Source organism: Macaca nemestrina, chromosome 9 (genome assembly GCF_043159975.1).
Source record: "Macaca nemestrina isolate mMacNem1 chromosome 9, mMacNem.hap1, whole genome shotgun sequence".
In the NCBI taxonomy this organism is placed as follows: Eukaryota; Metazoa; Chordata; class Mammalia; order Primates; family Cercopithecidae; genus Macaca; species Macaca nemestrina.
In genome coordinates, this window is record NC_092133.1 from 86,345,212 (window position 1) to 86,364,286 (window position 19,075).

General features: G+C 47.6%; 1 protein-coding gene across 1 annotated transcript in view; it reads right to left on the reverse strand.

Moving 5' to 3' along the window:
* The window catches only part of LOC105486644 (dorsal root ganglia homeobox), a 32,461-nt gene that overhangs the window by 6,783 nt on the left and 6,603 nt on the right, over positions 1-19,075 (reverse strand). Inside the window, exons 5-6 of the mRNA XM_011749601.2 lie at positions 15,910-16,088; positions 15,708-15,820 (exon numbers count right to left, since the gene is read on the reverse strand). Of these exons, the coding sequence (XP_011747903.1) occupies positions 15,708-15,820; positions 15,910-16,088 (292 nt within the window). The remainder of the gene's footprint in view (positions 1-15,707; positions 15,821-15,909; positions 16,089-19,075) is intronic.

Consider the following 19,075-nt stretch of genomic DNA (forward strand, 5'->3'; position numbering starts at 1 on the left):
ACAGCCATCCCACAGGGTTGTGGGTTGCCTTAACAGAGGCAGAATCTGCAGAAAAAGGGAAGGTAAAGTCCTTCTTTCTTGTGTGATGGTCACACCCTGCCTTATGTCTCCCATCAACAGACACTTCTGTCATCACCCTAAAGAGAAAAGTAGTTGGGGGGATAGGAAATACAGTGATCTGGGCACATACACATGTTAACTTAAATTGTCCAACAACCAGCATCTCCCTTGAATTCTATAGCCATTTTTTGCAAAGGAAAAAAATGATTTTGATTTCTCAGTGATCTGACAGTACCAATATGCTGCCTGCACAAACAACTTCATAGACCCTGAACACTTTTGAGAACTTGAAATAACATGATGGAGCTTCATCCTCCATATAGAACACACTGCGACTATGACAAATTATATTAAAGGAGGATATTTAGTTCCCAGGGTGACTCATTAGTAAATAGTTACTGAGTGAAAATCTAGACCCAAAGCTCATGCACTTTGGCCATGAAACATGTGCTCAAGTAGAGGCCGGGCACAGTGGCTCGCACCTGTAATCCCAGCACGTTGGGAGGCTGAGGCGGGTGGATCGCTTGAGCCCAAGAGTTTGAGACCAGCCTGGGCAACATGGCAAAACCCTGTCTCTACAAAATATACAAAAAAATTAGCCAGGTGTGGTGGCAGATGCCTGTAATCCCAGCACTTTGGAAGGCCAAGGCAGGTGGATCACCTGAGTTCAGAAGTTCAAGACCAGCCTGGCCAACATGGTGAAACCCTGTCTCCACTAAAAATACAAAAATTAGCCAGGCATGATGGTGTGCGCCTGTAATCCCAGGTGCTCTGGAGGCTAAGGCAGGGGAATTGCTTGAACCCAGGAGGTGGAGGTTGCAGTGAACTGAGATCATGCCACTATACTCCAGCCCGGGCAACAGAGTGAGACTCCATCTAAAAAAAAAAAAACAGCCGGGTGTGGTAGCACACTGCTGTAGTCCCAGCTACTAGGACCTTCACCAAATGCTTAAAGATTCTCCTATGTGCAAAGTGCATTTCTATTTCTAACATAAGTTGTATGATTTCCAAGACTGCCACAAACTTTAAGTGGCTACTAGTGGTAGACACATTGATGGTTAATACTGAGAAAAGAGACAAAATTTTATAAAACAGCCAAAAACCCTCCAAATGCACAATAAACTGGAGCCACTTGCACAGAGGCAAGCAGAGCAGAATCCCAGGATAGCCCAAAGCCATTGCAGCGGCCACTGTGGGTCTCAAGATATGATGTTTGACAGGGCTTTGAAAACTGCACCAAGCCTGTGACTATTAGTCATGGGGCCACTGAGTTGGTCATGAGAGGAGCTAGACTCTGCCTCTTTATTACATCATAAGGTGACAAACACACTTAGAAAAAGTCTACCCTAAAACCAAGTCATCATTATGGAAACCCTATAAACAAGTGACAATAGGACGTCTCTGGGGCCAGAAAGCCCAGTGCATCTGTGTAGGGCAGAAGAAGGTGAACAAAAGAAGAAGGTGGTCAGAAGAAGGTGGTCGGAAGAAGGTGGTCAGAAGAAGGTGGTCAGAAGAAGGTGGTCGGAAGAAGGTGGTCGGAAGAAGGTGGTCGGAAGAAGTCTGACCCCTGACCCCACTGTTAACCAGACACAGGACCCGCCTTCATCCACTCAAGCTTCAGCTTCTGCACCTTAACACACCTACTTTGGTGATAAATCCTATAAAGCACCTGGTACTTAATCCTCAAACAATTATTTCCTCAACGCCATAAAAATTAAAGGACAATTCTAAGTCACAATCCACAGCTTATTCCAATTTCTGGTTCAATTGCATGACCAGCTGAAGAACCCAAGTTGTCCCGAGTATCCGCCAGAGGACACCATGATGGACACAAGACCTGCAACCATACTCATGCACACACACGTAACACTACATATGTGCACATAGGGTATATGCAGTGACTGCGCTCACTGGCACTGTGTGCCTACCCTGCCTTTGGCACAAGCCATACGCCTTTTCACAGCTGTATTTGTTCCTCAGTGAAATCTTCCCGTCTGGCCAAAAGGTAATTTATACTGCCAAGAGAATTTTGAAGAGTGAGCCAAACAAACTTTCAAAGCCCCCTCTTAATTACTTGATTTCTATACATGGGGCTCTAGAAGGGAATAGAAGAGTATTTTTTTGTTTTTGTTTTTTTTAATTTGTCAAAAAGCTATCATGTGCTCACTTCAGCAGCACATACACTAAAACTGGAATAATAAAGAGAAGATAAGCAAATAATATTTTTTAAAGATAAAAATTTAAATAAAAAAGTTTAAGCTAGTATTAATGGACTAAAAATTGAATTAGCTACTAAGGAAGTCATACTTGTGTGCATATAACAACAACAAAAAACATAAATCAACCAATGGTCCAATAATAGGGAACTAGCTGAATAAGTTATAACCATATAGAGCACATTGCAACTATGACAAATTATATTAAAGGAGGATATTTAGTACTATGAAAAAGATACTAATGAAATAAGACATTAAAGAATCGGTAAAGGAGCAGTAAATAAACAATAAGTCATTAGTAAGTCAACATGCATACATTTTGGAATACATATGCATGTGTATAATACATACACATGTGACAGACTGAATGTTGATGTCCCCCCACCCCAAAATTCATATGTTGAAATCCTAAACCCCAAGGTTTGGGAGGTGGGGCTTTTGGAATATGATTAAGTCATGAGTGTAGATCTCTCAGGGACTAATGTCCTTACATAAGAGCCCCAGAGGGTCGCCCTGTCTCTTCCTCTTCCACTATACAAGGACACAGCAACAAGACACCATCTATGAATCCAGTGCCCTCACAAGACACTAAGTCTGCCAGCACCTTGATCTTAGACTTCCCAGCCTCCAGAACTGTGAGAAATAAATTTCCATTGTTTATAAGCTCCCGGGTTTATGATATTTAGTTATAGCAACCCAAACCGACTAAGATGATCCATATCCACATATACTCACACACATATATGCACATAGTGTACATATGTATATGTACAGCCATAGACCACATCAATCTAGCATCATAGATATATGTATGTAAATATAAATTTACTTAGAAATAGAAAAATGTATAAATTTAAATTCTCAATTTAAACTTTTTAATTTGTAAGTTATTAAATATATGTTTATCAGATATATATATATATTCATAAATGACATCTTAAAATGTTCCAATACCAAAATATTCAGTGTGTGGTTCTGGGTGTTGAGGCTATGAATTTTTTTTATTTGTGTTTTATTGTATGTTTTGCTCTTTCTAAACTGACCAGGTATTACTCTCATAGAAAGAGTAATCTCCTTGGGGTTTGTGATTTCCTGTCTTCTCTCATTCAGAGATGGCGACAGATGTTCTCCTTCAGCACAGAGTCTCCCACAGGTTGCTAAGGGATAAAGACCGTGTCTTCACCTCCCAGTGAAGACTCCAAGATGACTAATGGCATCCGTCTGCACTCAGGGTATTGACAGCAAACACGGGGCTAAGGGTGCGCCATGAGATTCACCAGCAACCTTCTATTCATCTCCCCTCTCATTTGTGTGGACCAAAGTCAGTAAGTCCCTTCCTGCCCGCCCCCACCCCATGAAACCCCTAAAAGGCCATGACTCCCTCCCCACCCCTGGCAGACTTGTGCCATCACAAAAGTCTACGCAAGAGCCCTCTGGTCTTTAAATGCAGTCTGAGAACATGCTACTACCTCCTGGACACTAAATTAAAACACACAATTTGATTTCCATTAAGTTACAGCAAATTCTGCTGAATTGATCTAATCGGCCTCCATTCCTATATGACATCATGCTTTAAAGGTTTGGTCTGAATATAAATACTTAATGTAATAAATACAGTCTGAAATATTTGATCTCCTTGGCAGTTTAATTGATCTACTACCAAGACTGACAGGAAAAATTAAGTTAGCTCTGTCTCATCTCTGCCAATAGCACATTTTCATCATAAAGGTATGTGGACTCCAATGCTCGTGACAAGGAGAGCTCTCACACCCAGTTTTCCTGTTGAACATTCAGGTTAGGGTAACAAGAGTTGAACAGAAAATGAATGCATGGATTTATGAGACATCTAGTGCAAACAGCATAGTTCACTTCTTTTCACTTTATAGTAAAATAAATGAACTGATAAACATTCCGTGAGTCATCACACCAGTTCCTTATAGTTCACATGGAGAGTTTAAGTGGGAATATTGGTAGATGCCTACAATATTTAAGCATATTTTTAGCTGCTGTGTTTAAGTGCTATCACCAATAATCAAACAAAAAACAAGGCCAAATCACACCTGGACACACTTTCTTCTCCTAATGGAACTCCTGAAGTACTTTCTCCTCCTCTTGTTTTATGGCTTATTTCTTGTCTTTTCACCATGAGCCGTGTTTGTTTTTGTACACACCTCACCTCCCAAGCTTGATGTGTGTGCCTCCCCCATCCAATCTCACAGCCCTGATTGCAGAACAAAACTGTCCCATTTAGGTACAAAGTAAACACTCAGTGAATATTTAGTGAAGGGAGAAAAGGAGAGAGAATCTATCTTTCTTGACTGAGTTGGCATATTTTAGTTCTTCAAAGTTGCCATCTCCCGAGTTCTAAGCTTCCTCAATACCCCATGGAAAGAAAAACTGTATTCTTAACAAAGTTACCCAATCTGATTAATGTCAAAATCCCTGGGCTAATTTGGAAGGGGTTTTGTTGGAATCAGCTCTAAATCCCATCCGTCCCTTAATTTCACCTATTACATGTAAGGCCTTTGTCTCAACAATTACTTATGCACTCAGCAAACACTCATTGATGGGGGCCAACTCAGCTGACCATTCCAACCAGAGCTTTGTGTTCTGACACAGTCTCAGGGCCAGTGCACATGTTCTATTTCTGCTTGGATGTCTCCGCAGGGTCAAACAAATAATGACAGTGGCCCCCAGATCCAAGGACCCCCAGCACAGCCAGAACAGCCACAGGAACACGTGTTCCTGGCAGTCAGATGCCGATTCACACAACCCTGCCTCCTTTCAGTGGCAGCCAGAGCTCGGCATGGGCAGGCTGCTTCTCCTGCTGCCTCTGGAACCAGCCAGAGCCTTCTGCTCCTCTCCATGCACTCCAGGGCCCCATTGATTCGCAGGAAGGGCAAACCCATCAGCACCCATAGGAAATGGTTTCTGGAAAGTGAGTTGCAGGTTTTCAAGTCAGAAGATGACAGAAGGTGCCTGTCAAAGGAGCAGAATCAATACAGGGTGTAGGGGGCTGGAAGGTAGCACACCCAGGTCCCTGAATTGTGCCTCTGACATTCATGCTATGTGACCTTGGACAGTTCTATCTCTTCTGCAGGCCTCAGGTTCCCCCACTATATTCTGCAGAAGCAGTGGTAACATGCTCGTCAAAGAGATTCCTTACAAATCTTAAGTGCCAGGATTCTCCGCCTGTCTTCCTGACATCAGCTAGGCATGGAGGGGCCAGGGTTGACCCAGTCATTTTCCCCATGAGGAATGACCACTTCTGTCCCTTGAGTCCTCTGCTCCCCAAATACCTGTATCCTCAGAAACGAGCCAGGGGCCCTGGGAGACTGTGTTGTTTTCGTGGAGCCCCATGTGCCGCCCACACACCATGAAGCCCACTCACCATGCACTGGGTACTGGGAGACTCTCCCATGGGAGAGTAAATGCTTGCAGGAAGCAGAAATCTCTGCCCCAGCAATCCAAACCCAAGCCCTAATCAGATTCCAAGTGACTTTTTGGCCTCAACATCATGACTCTAACAACAATTACAAGCACTTAGGTGGATTTGGATGTGCCAGATACATGGGCACCATTAGGTATGGCCTTTACAGTCTTTGTTTCACAGGTGAGGAGCCTAGCATCCACCCCAAGGTGACCCAGTGTCAAGAAAGAGGCAGCACTGCCAGGTTCCTTCCCTGCATTCATGCTTCTCTCTGCCTGGAGTCTCTCACCCACTCACAGCTTAAGCATATTCTCTGGAAAGACTTCTTCCTGTGAAGAAAGTTCCTCCCTCCTCTGGGCTTCCCCATACCTTGTATGCCCTTGTTTGCTTCTATGAGAGTACATGACTGTCACCTGAACTGGGATTCTTTTTGGACCTGTCTGTTTCTCCAAGCCCACCCCCTCAAACCGCCAGACCCTTTGGGTAGGGATAGTCTAATTCATTGGTCTAATTCATTGCTAAGTGCTCAACCTGTGGTTCAGAGTCTGGCAAAGTGTAGCTACTCAGTGGGTGCTGAATGAAGAACAGGAAAGCCTCGTCTCTGGAGTCCAGCAGGTGGCCAGCAGTGCAGAGCCAGGTGCCAATATCTTTGGAATCTCCTAAGAGAGGACCTTCTCTCAGGCCCAGAGCAGCACAAGATTCTTTCCTTCTTTTCCCAGACTGCATTACATTTTACTCTGCACCAGACTCTGTGCTGGGGTAGAGGTAGGTGGAAGGATCCAGAGGCGCGTTGGATGTGACCAGTGCCCTTAAAGTGTAAATAGTCACAACTGGAAGTACGGGTGGTCAAAAACAAACACCCCAACTCATGGCAGGGGCCAGCATAACCTTGATACTTGTGGCAGTTAGTGTCTGCAGTCACTCTCAATGGACCACACCTCCCAGGACTCATGCCCATGTGCAGTCCCCTCTGCCTGAGTCTGGGCTGGCCCGGCGATTGGCTTTAATAGGATGCAGCAGCAGTGACACTATACCCATTCTGGGTGTGACCCTTAAGAAGGCCTGGCATCTTCTGCTTTTATACTCTTGGTACCCAAACACCACTCAACCCCACCCCAAGCTAACCATAGGAGAGACCATGTGGAGAAAGAGGGAGAGGTTCAGTCTCCCAGCATCTCTGTAAAAGCACCAGACACCTAAGTAATGCCATGTTGTATATACCAGGCCCAGCTGCCATGTGACTGCAACCTCACAAAAGATCCTAAGGAAAAGCAGCCAAAGAACCACCCAGTTGAGCCCAGCCAGTCCTCAGAATGATGAGAGATAACAAAACAGTTGCTATTTTATAATACTAACTTTTGGGGCAACCACAGTTAAGTAAAACCATACCAAAACCTGGAATGGAGATTTTAAGAAAAAAAAAACCACACATCCATCTCCTCATGATCATAGCTGCAAACACCCTAAAGAAAACATTAGCAAACCAAATTCAGTAATATGTAAAAAGAATAGCATGTCACATCTAATTTGGGTCTATTCCAGGAATGTGCAGTTGTTTTAACATTAAAAAAAAAAAGAATCAATATAATTCATCCTACTAATATATTGAGAAAGAAAAAAACATACAGTCAGCTCAACAGCTACAGAAGAAGTGATGAAATTCACTATTCATTAATATTAGCAATTTTTAAAAATGATAATCAAGAAAAAATTCTTAGAAAACTAGGACAAGAAAAAAATATATTTAATTGATAAAGAGTATCTTTAAAAAAAAAACAGGCAGCAAACACAACTGTCAAACCCTAAGAGCTTCCTCATGAGATCAATAAAGCAACAGCAGGTCACACACACCACGTATGACATGATTCCATTCACATGAGATGTCCACAGTCTACAGAGACAGAGGGCAGGGGCAGGGTTGCCCTGGGCTGTGCAAAATGGAGAAAGTGCCAGTGACTGATAATGGATACAGAGTGGTAAAAATGTTCTAAAATTGATTGTAGTGATGGTGAACACTCAAATGGTGAATATACTAAAAGTTATTGAATTGTACACTTTAATGGATGAATCATATAGAATGTGAATTATATCTCAATAAAGCTTTTTAAAAAATAGAATAACGCCATATGCCTGTTTCCACCACTTCTGTTCAATACTGTACTAGAGGTTCTAGCCAGCACAGTCCCACAAGAAAAAGAAATTGAAAAGTATAAGCTTGGAAAATAATAGACAAATAGTCTTTATAGATATGCTTGTGTACATACAATATCATAAAGAATCTAAGACTAAACCTAATTGCAACAAATCTTGTAAACATAATGCTCAGCCAAAGAACTCAGACACAAAAAAATACATACTGTAGGACTCCATGTATATGTGTGTATATATTTTTGTGTGCTATATATTTACTATATATATAGTACATGTATGTATATGTGAAGTTCAAAAAAGTCAAGACTATAGATTGAGCCTCCCAAGTCCAAAATTTGAAATGCTGTAAATCTAAAGCTTTTGCATGCCAACACGACACCCAAATAAAATGCTCATTGGACTGTTTCAGATTTAGGATTTTCAGACTTGGGATGCTCAACCACTAAGTAAAATGCAAATATTCTGAAATCCAAAAAAAAAAATACAAAATCACAAACACTTCTGGTCCAAGCACTGTGGATAAGGGCTACTAACCGGTACAGTGTTTCAGAATGCCTACTTCAGTGGTAAAGTTATATCATCATAAAAGTCAGCAGAGTGGTGTCTTTTGCTAAGAGGAAAAGTGACGTGAGTAAAACAAGGTACATGGAGTTGGAAGTGTGGAGTGCAAGCAAGGTAATCTGGATGCTTGAAACCATTAATGAAGAGCCAGGTGCATGCTTCATGCATTTCTCTAATGAATATCCTATTTTACAATACAACCATTATAAAAAAATTTAAAAAATTTTTAAAACATCACAATTTTTTAAAAAAGGAAAACATCATTAAAGAAGAAAAGGGGAAAGATGGTTTCAGGGGGCCTCAGAGGAGGAAGAGGTCACTTCTGACTCTGAGGTCAGCCTTTGTGGACAAATGCTAAGGCCAGTACAGCCCTCAGAAGCTGGACATTTCAGCCTGGCCTGGAAGCCCAAGGGTGAAGGCCAAAGCAAAGCAAAACATTCTTGACTAATGCCAGGGCCATACCCTTAGGAAGGCCATGGCCCGACCTCTGCTAGCACTCCCTTCCCCTGCACATCCTTCCCCTCATCCTCACGCACTCTGTGCAGGACCAGGACTGCCGCTCAATTGCTCATGTCTAGTGAGTGCCACTGCATGCCTGCACAACGCGGGGCACGTGACCTACAGCAGCTCCTTCAGTCCTCACAGCGTCCAAGGTCTCTGCGGGGAAGATGGGGCCAGACTCCAGCCTGTCTGTCCCCAGACTCCTCCCAGCCTGGGCCTTACCTCCAACTGGCTGGAACCATCTCACCTCTCCAGAGGGGATGAGGAGGAAGGCAAGAAGGAGTCAGATCTTACTCCATTGTCCTGCCGCTGTTCTCTGGCCTCGGGCTCTGACTCTACGGAACCACACTGGGGACGAGGGTCCCCATCATATCCACCTTGCCCAGAAGGCTGACCCCTCCCACCTGGGAAGTTCAGCTATGATGCTGCCACTCGGCAGGCTGCCCTGCCGGGTGCAGGGGGTTGCTGTGACTCCTGCAGCGTGAACATGCAGTGAGTTATGAAAGCTTTCCCCTGGCAGCTGTAATTATGTCCCACCTCACACCCAGCTCTGTGAATCACAGGTTAGAGGCAGACCAGCTAAGTGCACTGGGGAGAGCACCTCCTCCACTGTGACTCTCCAGCCCCAGCTGCTCCCACCCGACCTGTGGCCAGCACTTCCCCGGAACAAACCCAAGCGCCTCCCTGGCCATTAATAACCTCCTCTGCATTAATGAATTGTGAATGCAATCATGGCCATTAAGACAGCCTAAGAAAATTCTTTGTAATGGGACAGATTTTTTTCTAGACACCCATTATTGTCATGTTAATCCTCTCTGCACAGGAGTAGGGTCCTGCTCTCTTCTTATTTGAGAGTTTCCATAAAATAAAACATGCCCACAGTGAGCCCAGCAAACCTGCCTGGCCATCCCCCCAGAGGACAAAGCACATCACTGCATAAAGCCCCAGGGAGCCCCAACCACGAAATCCTACAAACGACATCTCAACAGGGTCAAAAATTGGAGCAACAAGGGTTACAAGGAAAGGGTAAATTTCAGTAGCAATAAAGTTTACAGAAATGGGAGAAGTTTTGGAGAAGAAGATACTTTACTGAGTCCTTTAAAAGTGAATGGGGTCTAGGGACTGCAGCTGGGCATGAGAATGGAGGACTCTGGTCAACAATAGTAGTTGGTGTTCAATGATGGTTAGTGATAGTGTTGCCTCCCACATGCTACACACTGTCCTGAGGGCCTCAAATGCTCTAGCTCGTGTTCTCCTTATTCAGTCTTACAAAGTCAGTGCTATCGTGATCAAGATCCCCATTCTGCAGATGAGCGGGCAGAAGTACAGAGTGTTTTGGTGATTTACTCAAGATGTGCATGGCTACAGAATGGGAGAACTAAGGTTCACACCAGCAGGCCTTTGCTGGAAGCCACTGTGCTAGTCAGCTGCTTCAGAATTAAAGGAGAAAATCCCCGCAAGAGTCTGGTTTCTGATTGCCTAGCTTTGTCTCTGGTGGGCAGCTTCCTGACTCGAGGCAACCAGTTGCCTCACTGCCTGATGGGGTCAGCCCGATGGCCATCCAGGCGCCCGCCTGGTAACCCTGCAGGCTAGTCTGCCACACCTGCACCCGTGGACACTCCACCTGGCCAGCCTTACTGGAGCAGCCAGGAATTCCTTCCCAAAAAGGGCTGCCGTCTCCCACACCCCACCTCCAACCCTTGCCCAGCTCCCTCTGGCCCAAGCAGCCCTGCTGACCTTGGCAGCCACATCTTTCTTGTGCACATGCTGCCCCCACAGGCCCCAGCACCAATCCTGCTGGGCTAGCATCGCCAGCTTTCTCAATATGTGGAGGCTCTCTCAATACGTGCAAGACAAGGACTTCACATCCATGGCAACCATGCCCAGAACCAAACGACCAGGACCCCAAGTTCAGAGTCCTCTGATGTGTAATCACACATAATGCTCTCAGCGGTACCCCAATTGCTCACTGGGAGAACAGGTCTTGCCCTGGGGCATTCGGAGCCCTGCATCGACCTCACATTCTAGCTGGGGGCTGGTGGAGCACGGAACAGCCTTTGCTTGGATTCTCAGTTACAGGGGAGCAGCACTCAGATGGTATCCAGGGCTGGGCCCAATCCTCCGTGGCCTACCCAGAGACATTTGTTGTCTTTGGTCCGGGGCTGTGTGATACCAGTAAGACCACAAAGCCTGGGGAAGGAGACTAGCACTGATTTGGGGCTGGGAGCTGAAAACAACTTTGATTCATTTCTTCCGGGTGAATTGCAAGCTGCTTGGAGAAGTGGTTGGGATGTCTGGGCTAGAAGGGGCCCCAGGGCTCAGCCCACATTGGTTCTGGTCTCTGTGGTCCTGGGCAAGTCCAGCCCCTCCCCCAGTAGACTTATGACTGTCCTCACTTGCTGGGGAGCAGCAAGGGGGGATGTCCAAGGCCTCTCATTGTCCCCCAACCAGCCGTGCTCATCCAGAGGAATGAATGAAAAAGTGGTGTCTGGTAGTGCCAGGCAGGGAGGGAGGGACACATCGGGAACCCGAGGATAGCAGCCTCCATCCCAAGGGGGTGACCCACCCAAATCAGTGATTTGTGAGCAAGCGACTTCCCCTCCCCAAGCCTTGGTTTCTCATTTATAAAAAGAGCTCAGTCAGGTGCCTTCTAGCACCGGCATGCATGCTGTGCTAGTCCCCTAGTTGACTAGCAGCCCCTAGGGAGCAGGATTCAGGCCTGAGAAAAGGAGAACTGGTTCAGCCAACAGCTGTGCCCAGCCACCTCTGGGGATGCCGGAAGATGAGGGAGGCTATGTCATAGCCCAGAGCTCCTCAAACTGAGCTAGGACCTAAAAAATTGGGGTCATTCCTTGGCCAGGCTTACATTGGGCTGTGTGCTTAATTTCTGCAGCTTGGGGAAACCTAAGAGAAGGAGAAGACTGGGCTGCAAAAGCCAGAAAGCTGTGCGGCCCCAAGCCACATACCACATGTTCCACCCTCACCCTATCTCTGGGCACCCTCCCATGGGCACCCAACACGCCAGCCATTCTCCAGAGGGATCTGGTTCTTCTACTGGCCCCTGGAATGCTTTGCCTATGCCATTTCCTACACCCAGAATCCCTTCCCTCTTTCTTCCTGGACACTATCTAGGGAGACTCTATCATATTCTCCTTCTGTCTCCAGAAACCACCTTTGAAACACACTGTGTGTGTGTGCGTGTGCGTCCCACCTACTGGAGAGGGACCCCGGGGATAATTGAACCCCGGGGGTGTTAGAAGCTGACTATGCTGCAGGCACACACCTCCCATCCCCACCCAGGGTGTTGAAGCAGAGACCCCCACACACTTCCAAGAGTGAGTCAGTGCTGACCTGCTGACTCCAAGGCAGCCCCAGGGACTGGCAGCTCAGAAGACCTCACTTCCAGAAGTGTCCCATGATGGAGCCAGGCGCTTTTAGAATGCAAAGCTGCCACGACCCACATAAGCAATCCCAGCTTCACCCACTGGTTGTACAACTACAGACCCCCTCTTGCTATAATGCTGACCATACTACTGTGAGAATTGAATGGCAGGTTGCCTTGTAAAGCACAGGAGAAGTTTCCATAATCACTCACTTGCCTCCCTTTCCAACACGACTTAGCTTGTCGGAGATTTAAAAGCCACTGCTCAGAGAGACCAGGCAGGAGTGGGCCATGGAAGGGAAAGGTGTCAGGATGAGCCCAGGGAGGAGAGCTTTGCTGGGTACAGGAGGCAGGTATGCAGAGAGAACTCAGAAAGCAGAAATGGGACACCCCCTCACAGCCCAGGGGGTGTCACAAAATGGCAGGGCCATGGCAGGTCCAACCAAGGACCTGCCAATTTGGCCCAAAGACTTGGAGGCAACATTTAAAAGATGGAAATTGTTATGGACTGAATGCTTGTGTCCCCCACAAAATTTGTAGGTTGAAATCTTGTGAGGGTGTTCAGAAGCAGGGCCTTTGGGAGGACTTCGGCTGTGAGGGCGGAGCCCTCGTGAATGGGACTCGTGCCCTCTTAAGAAGAGTCCTAGAGGAGCTTGCTCTCTTTCCACAAGGAGCAGTCCGAAGCCTGCAGCCCCAAAAGAGGGCCCTCACCAGAACCCAACCCTGCTGGCGTCCTGATCGCAGACTTCCAGCCTCCAGCACCGTGAGACATAAACTTCTTCTGTGTCTAAGCCACCCAGCATAGGGCACTGTGTTATAGCAGCCTGAACCAACTAAGACAGGAATACTTGAAATATAAATACAAATCTCCAGCTTCTCTGGAAAATGCAGCAATTCTGGCAACACAGAATCCACATTCCCACACAGCCACAATCAGCTGGCAGAGCAACAGCTGCCCCTTGAGTGGGCAAAGGCCCCCCATCCTGCCTCTGCCCAACCCTAATCTGAGGGTGCCCCCAGCAAGGCTCCTCCCATAGCTGCTTCTGATGGTAGCGACATGTGCATTTTACCCAGGCCTCTCTCAGAGTGGGAAAATGACAAACAGACCCAGAGGGTCTCCTGTTTCAAGAAAAGGGAGCAAGAGCTCATTTGTAACTGGGGAAAAAAAGACAACACCTGCACACGCTCACTTTGCGCCCACCTGCCTGGCTCTGGAAACACGGTAGGTCGCCGACCTCAAGGGCCTGCCACGCCCCTGATTAGACATGAAGGGGATCTCACAGGGGTGTGCTGGCTGCCCCTGAAGGGCCCCTACAGTGCACAAAGACACGTCCAAGTTTGATGAGCACACTGTGATTCCTGCCACCTCCACAGGGCCCTGCAGTCCCCAAGGTCTGGCAAGAAAGGCAGCAACAGAGGAAAGTCCATCTCCAGCAAGGCAGGCATGGGGCAGGCTCCGGGGGAGGTGGGGGCAGGTCACAGCCCAGTCAGAAGGGCTTAGGGAAGGGGTGGAGGGGAGAGGAGGAGAGTGGACAGATGTTTGTGGCCACGTTCACTCAGGCCAGTTGGTCCAGTTCAGCACCATCCCCTCCTGTCTGCACCAGCCTCTGTCCTGGGTTGCTGCTGAGCTGGGCACCCCCAGGGTGTGGGAGCCACAAGCCCAGCTCTGTCTCCCTCTCACACACTGCCCTTAGCCTCCCCACCGTCCTAGCTGCAGTCTAGTCCTCAAGCCCCATTCAGCCACTGCTGGTGTCCAACGGGGACTCAGCTCAGCCTATCATAGATGCCGTGGGAATCACTTCCTATTCATGAGGCCAGAGTCGGGCGAGCAACTTTCATTTGTAAAAGAGAAGATGACTTTCAGGAGCTGACCTGGCCCGTGCTGAAGCAGACAGTGCTGGGTGGACATGGGATTGACTGCTCCTTTGCCAAGCCCCAGCCCCCTGGATGATACCCGCATCCCACTGGTAATCTGGATTCCCCTTCTAATTGGTTGCCTGCACCCCTGTAGCCCCTAAGCAGCCCACTGTGTCTTGTAAATATGTCCCAAGTTTGCTCTATGGGGTTGGGGAGCAGGGTTGGGTTCTATGTGGCCCCCTGAGCACCTGGACCCTGGAGCTGAAGGAAGTACCAGGAGAAGGTACTGAGCTAAGTCTTGTCCACATCAGCCAACTGAGCCAGGGGATGCACCCAGCTGCCTGGACCACTCAGAAGCAGCCCCAGGCTAAAAGGGCTCCACCTCCTGCAGTGGGAAGTCCAGACTCAGAATCCTGGCATCCAGGGCCATCAAGCTCTGGCCCCCGCTGGGCACCCTTACCGGATCTCTGGGCACTCTCCCATGGGCACCCTCCTCGCCCCTGGAAGTCTTTGCATATGCTGTTCCCTACACCCAGAATCCCTTCCCTCCTTCTTCCTGGACACTGTCTAGGGAGACTCCATCATATTCTCCTTCTGTCTCCAGAAACCGCCTTTGCAACACAGATTGCCATACTGTGTGTGTGTGTGTGTGTGTGTGTGTGTGTGTGTGTGTGTGTCCCACCTGCTGGAGAGGGACCCTCCTCGAGAGCCAGGAGACCCCAGGCCTTAGCAGAACATGCAGGGGACACCCTAAGGGTGTGTCTCCTACTTCCTATTATCAGAAAAAAAGCCTACAGCCTACCCCTGTGCCCCCACCTCCCAGACCCCCTGTGACAAATGAGCCCCCTAACACTCCCCCAGACCCACGCTGGGACCCAGCTCTGCTCCTGGTCAACACAGCTGCGCAGCCTGATCACTGAAGGAATAGGTTTGGGGCCAGTATCTGAGAAATACTGGATGAGCCCATTCCAGTGAGGCTGCTCAGAAATCCCAAGGGCCAACGCCACAGGAACTCCTTTCTCTAAGTCTGACAAAATGTCCCTAACAATTTCTATCCTTCAGACGAGACAACAGCCACTGAGAAGAGAGCACATCCTGGAAAACCACAAATCCTGACAGCTCAGACATCTGGCATCAGGAGACCTGAGGAAAGCAAGTGGGCCGGCTGCACGCATGGAGAGGGAGCTGGGAGCAGGGATGATTGCCCCCCCAGGCCCCACCCATGAGCTGCAGGTTGGCACCTAACACTGTTACCAGGGAGCAGGAGAAAGCTGCGAACATGGAAAGTCACTGTGGGGCAGTATCCTCTAGGACCAGCTCTCTGTGGGTGAAATGATGCTTAGGACATTCTCTCCATGCTCAGGCCGCATGTAGGAAGCAATCAAGATAGTACTGGACAGCACCAGTGGCCCTGGCTGTGACTGACAGGAGGCGAGGAAGCTGCACAGGCCCAGATGCAAGGATGGCCAAGCTGAGACCCAGGCTGGTCACACAACCTCCACCACCCCCACAAGGTCATGCCCACCAGCCCAGCTGAACCCAAACTCACCTTTGAGGGAGGCCACATGGGACAAGGCCTGGGCATAGGTGGCCGTGTTCAGGAGAGTCCCCGGCAAGCAGGAGGGGAAGAAAGGCCCTGCAGGACCTACCGTTCGCCCCAGGCTGGCAAAGGAAGGAGATCACATTGAGGTCTCGCCCTGTGTCTGCAGTGCTGCCCACGGCCCACCGGGCCTAGAGACCCACAGTCTCACCTCTGCTGGGCCTCCAGCACCTCCTTCTTGCTCCGGGCTTGGTCCCCAGGGGGTGGGGAGTTGATGTTTCTCACTGGAGGAGGCGTCACCTCTGCCATGGGTTCCTTGGCTCCTGGCTCCTGGTCCGAGGCCCCTCTCTCCGTCTTCCTCCATTTGGCTCTTCTGTTCTGGAACCAAACCTGAATCCCCGATGGAAACATGCACCCAGTGAAAATCAGACAGGAGGAGGGAGCCAGAACCCTGGACCCAGTGCTGGCACTTGCAGCTCACCCTGCAGCCTCCTCTCCACACCACGCCCTCTGAACTGCAGTGTCAGGCCCACAGCGGGGTCAGAAGACCCACTTAAGAGGTTAGGACAGGCATTTTTTAATGAACGTTAAATAATAGAAAGTATCCGAATGCCCATAACAAGGGTAAAAGCACTATCTTGTGGAAATCCTTAATGTTGAGTCACACGCAAGTTCATTTATTTGATGTGAAATGTATTTCCTACTGGAGGTGGAGGATCACCAGCAAAGCAGCTAATGAAACCTGACCCAGGGCTTCCTCATCACAAAGACTCACTAGGTCTTCCGACAGCTGTGGCCTGGGTACCTGGGTGTGTCTGGTCTGGCCTCATATCTATGATATCGTCTGATACACATCACGACATATTCGTGATCAGCAGCCCAGTGTACCCATTAGAAACATTGACTCTGGGTCAGGTGTGGTGGCTCAGGCCTGCAGTCCCAGCAGTTTGGGAGGCCGAGGTGGGCGGATCACTTGAGGTCGGGAGTTTGAGACGAGCCTGGCCAACATGGCGAAACCCCGTCTCTTTTTGTAAAAATACAAAAAGTTAGCTGGGTGTGGTGGTACATGCCTGTAATCCCAGCTACTCAGGAGGCTGAGGCAAGATAATCACTTGAACCTGGGAGGCAGAGATTGCAGTGAACTGAGATCATGCCACAGCACTTCAGGCTGGGTGACAGTGAGACTCCAGGAAAGAAAGAAAGAAAGGAAAGAAAGAAAGAAAGAGAGAAAGAGAGAAAGAGAGAAAGAGAGAAAGAGAGAGAGAGAGAGAGAGAGAGAGGGAGGGAGGAAGGAAAGAAAGAAAGAAAGAAAGAAAGAAAGAAAGAAAGAAAGAAAGAAAGAAAGAAAGAAAGGAAGGAAGGAAGGAAGGAAGGAAGGAAGGAAGGAAGGAAGGAAGGAAGGAAGGAAGGAAGGAAGGAAGGAAGGAAGGAAGGAAGGAAGGGAAGGAAGGAAGGAAAGGAAGGAAGGAAGGAAGGAAGGAAGGAAGGAAGGAAGGAAGGAAGGAAGGAAGGAAGGAAGGAAGGAAGGAAGGGAAGGAAAAAAGGGAAGGAAGGGAAGGAAGGGAAGGACGGAAAGAAACACTGACTCTGGATCCAGCCATGGCCTAGAATTTGGGACCTCAGTAAATCTGGTTTAGAATCCACGGCATCCCTATGAGGTAAGTAGTCCTGCTATCCCCATTTTACAGATGAGAAAATTAAGTGCAGAGAGGTTAATTAACTTGCCTAAGGCCATCCAGGTGGGTAAATGGCAGATCCATAGTTTGAAGCCCACTGGCTTGGCTGGGAACTGTGATTCAAACTGTTTGGGGGTAATAACTGTGGCCACCTCGTAAGACTTGTTAGGAAGATTGGCATGCCTGCAAAACACTGAGCACAGGGCCTGATGCATAGCCATCCACCACTCAGTAAACATGCACTCATGTCATCTCCATCACCCTCAGGTTACAAAAAGGCTGGTGATTCATCTTGACCTAAGCACCTTCTTCGAGTCAGGTGCAGGGTTCTTTAAGCCCTAGAAACCAAAACTATATTCTGCAGGACAGCCTCATGGAAGCTGGGCAGCCCAGGTTCAAGGAGTTTCCAGAGGTCAGTGAAATCCTGCTTCTGTTTACTCCTTCCAGCAAAACCTCTTCCCTCCCCTCCTGGGAGATAATTCCTGACTAAAAAAAAAAAAAAAAAAAAATGCTTGGCGAGACCTCCCTTCAATTCCCCAGCGCATCCTCTCCTCCTCCCCTGGCTGCTGGCACACTGGCCCCAGAGAGAGCCTGGGTCCTTGAGGCTGAGCTCTCTGCTGGGCTGGCCCACCCTATCTCTTAATTTTCATTCTTCTTTAACTGGGTTTCTTTCTTTCTTTTCTCATCTACTTGGCTTTTAATTGCACATATCAGCAACCATTGAATAATGATTTTATCTATATTCTAAATTTAGGGCAGTTAAATGCAAAGCAAAATGCAGACACTTTCTTGCGTCTTAATTGAATGAAGGTCACAGCTATAACAACATTTAATTGAGCTATTTTTCATTATCATATTTTAATGACTTTGCACTGACAGTTCGCCTGCTTCTGAGGAAAGAGCATGATGGAGTCGTTTATTTCCCTATTTAGTTATTGTTTGACAACATCAGCTTCGATTAAGACCCTGCTTTATAGAACATTAATCATATTTGAATGAGCAAGGGGTATAAATGTAAACACATCTCCCTTCCCGCCACCGAAGCCCACGTCCCCACACGGAGGTTCACTAAACAAACGTTTCACAGCCATTGTCTGTCTGCATAATAGCCAACAACAGCCTGAACAACAATTCCCGGCTTTAATTGTCACCACCCCTATCTTACCCTTGCACCTTTCAGGGAGAAGTTATGATCTTCCACTTCTGAATGCTCAATAATTGTGTCATTTATCTCAATTTGCAGTTCAGTCTTTAGGCAGCTATTGGCAAGCTGGCATTAAAAAAAGAAAGGATAGACGGTATCCTGGCCAAAGGAGATTTTCATTTCCAAATAATAATCAGTTTAATTTGCCTGCATATGACCGATGATTCATGTTCGGATTTAATAATCAGGATCACATAATCTGATTATAGGGGAAATAATTTGTTTACAACCCCCAATTTACTGCTCAGAATTCCATTATCTCTCTTCAGCCATTGGTTTTTAAGAGATACTAACATGACCCAGGGGAACCGAAAGCAAACTATTATATTTCCTACAATTAGATCTTTGCATAGTCTTAACCCCAAGCCCCTACATAAAAAAAGAACAGAAACAGCATGGAGGAAACCCCATAAATAAAATGAATATATAATTGTGCTCAAAGAACAGCTCGCCCGGAGAGGCGGCACTGTGGATCCCTTCCTCTCGCGCTGAGGCAC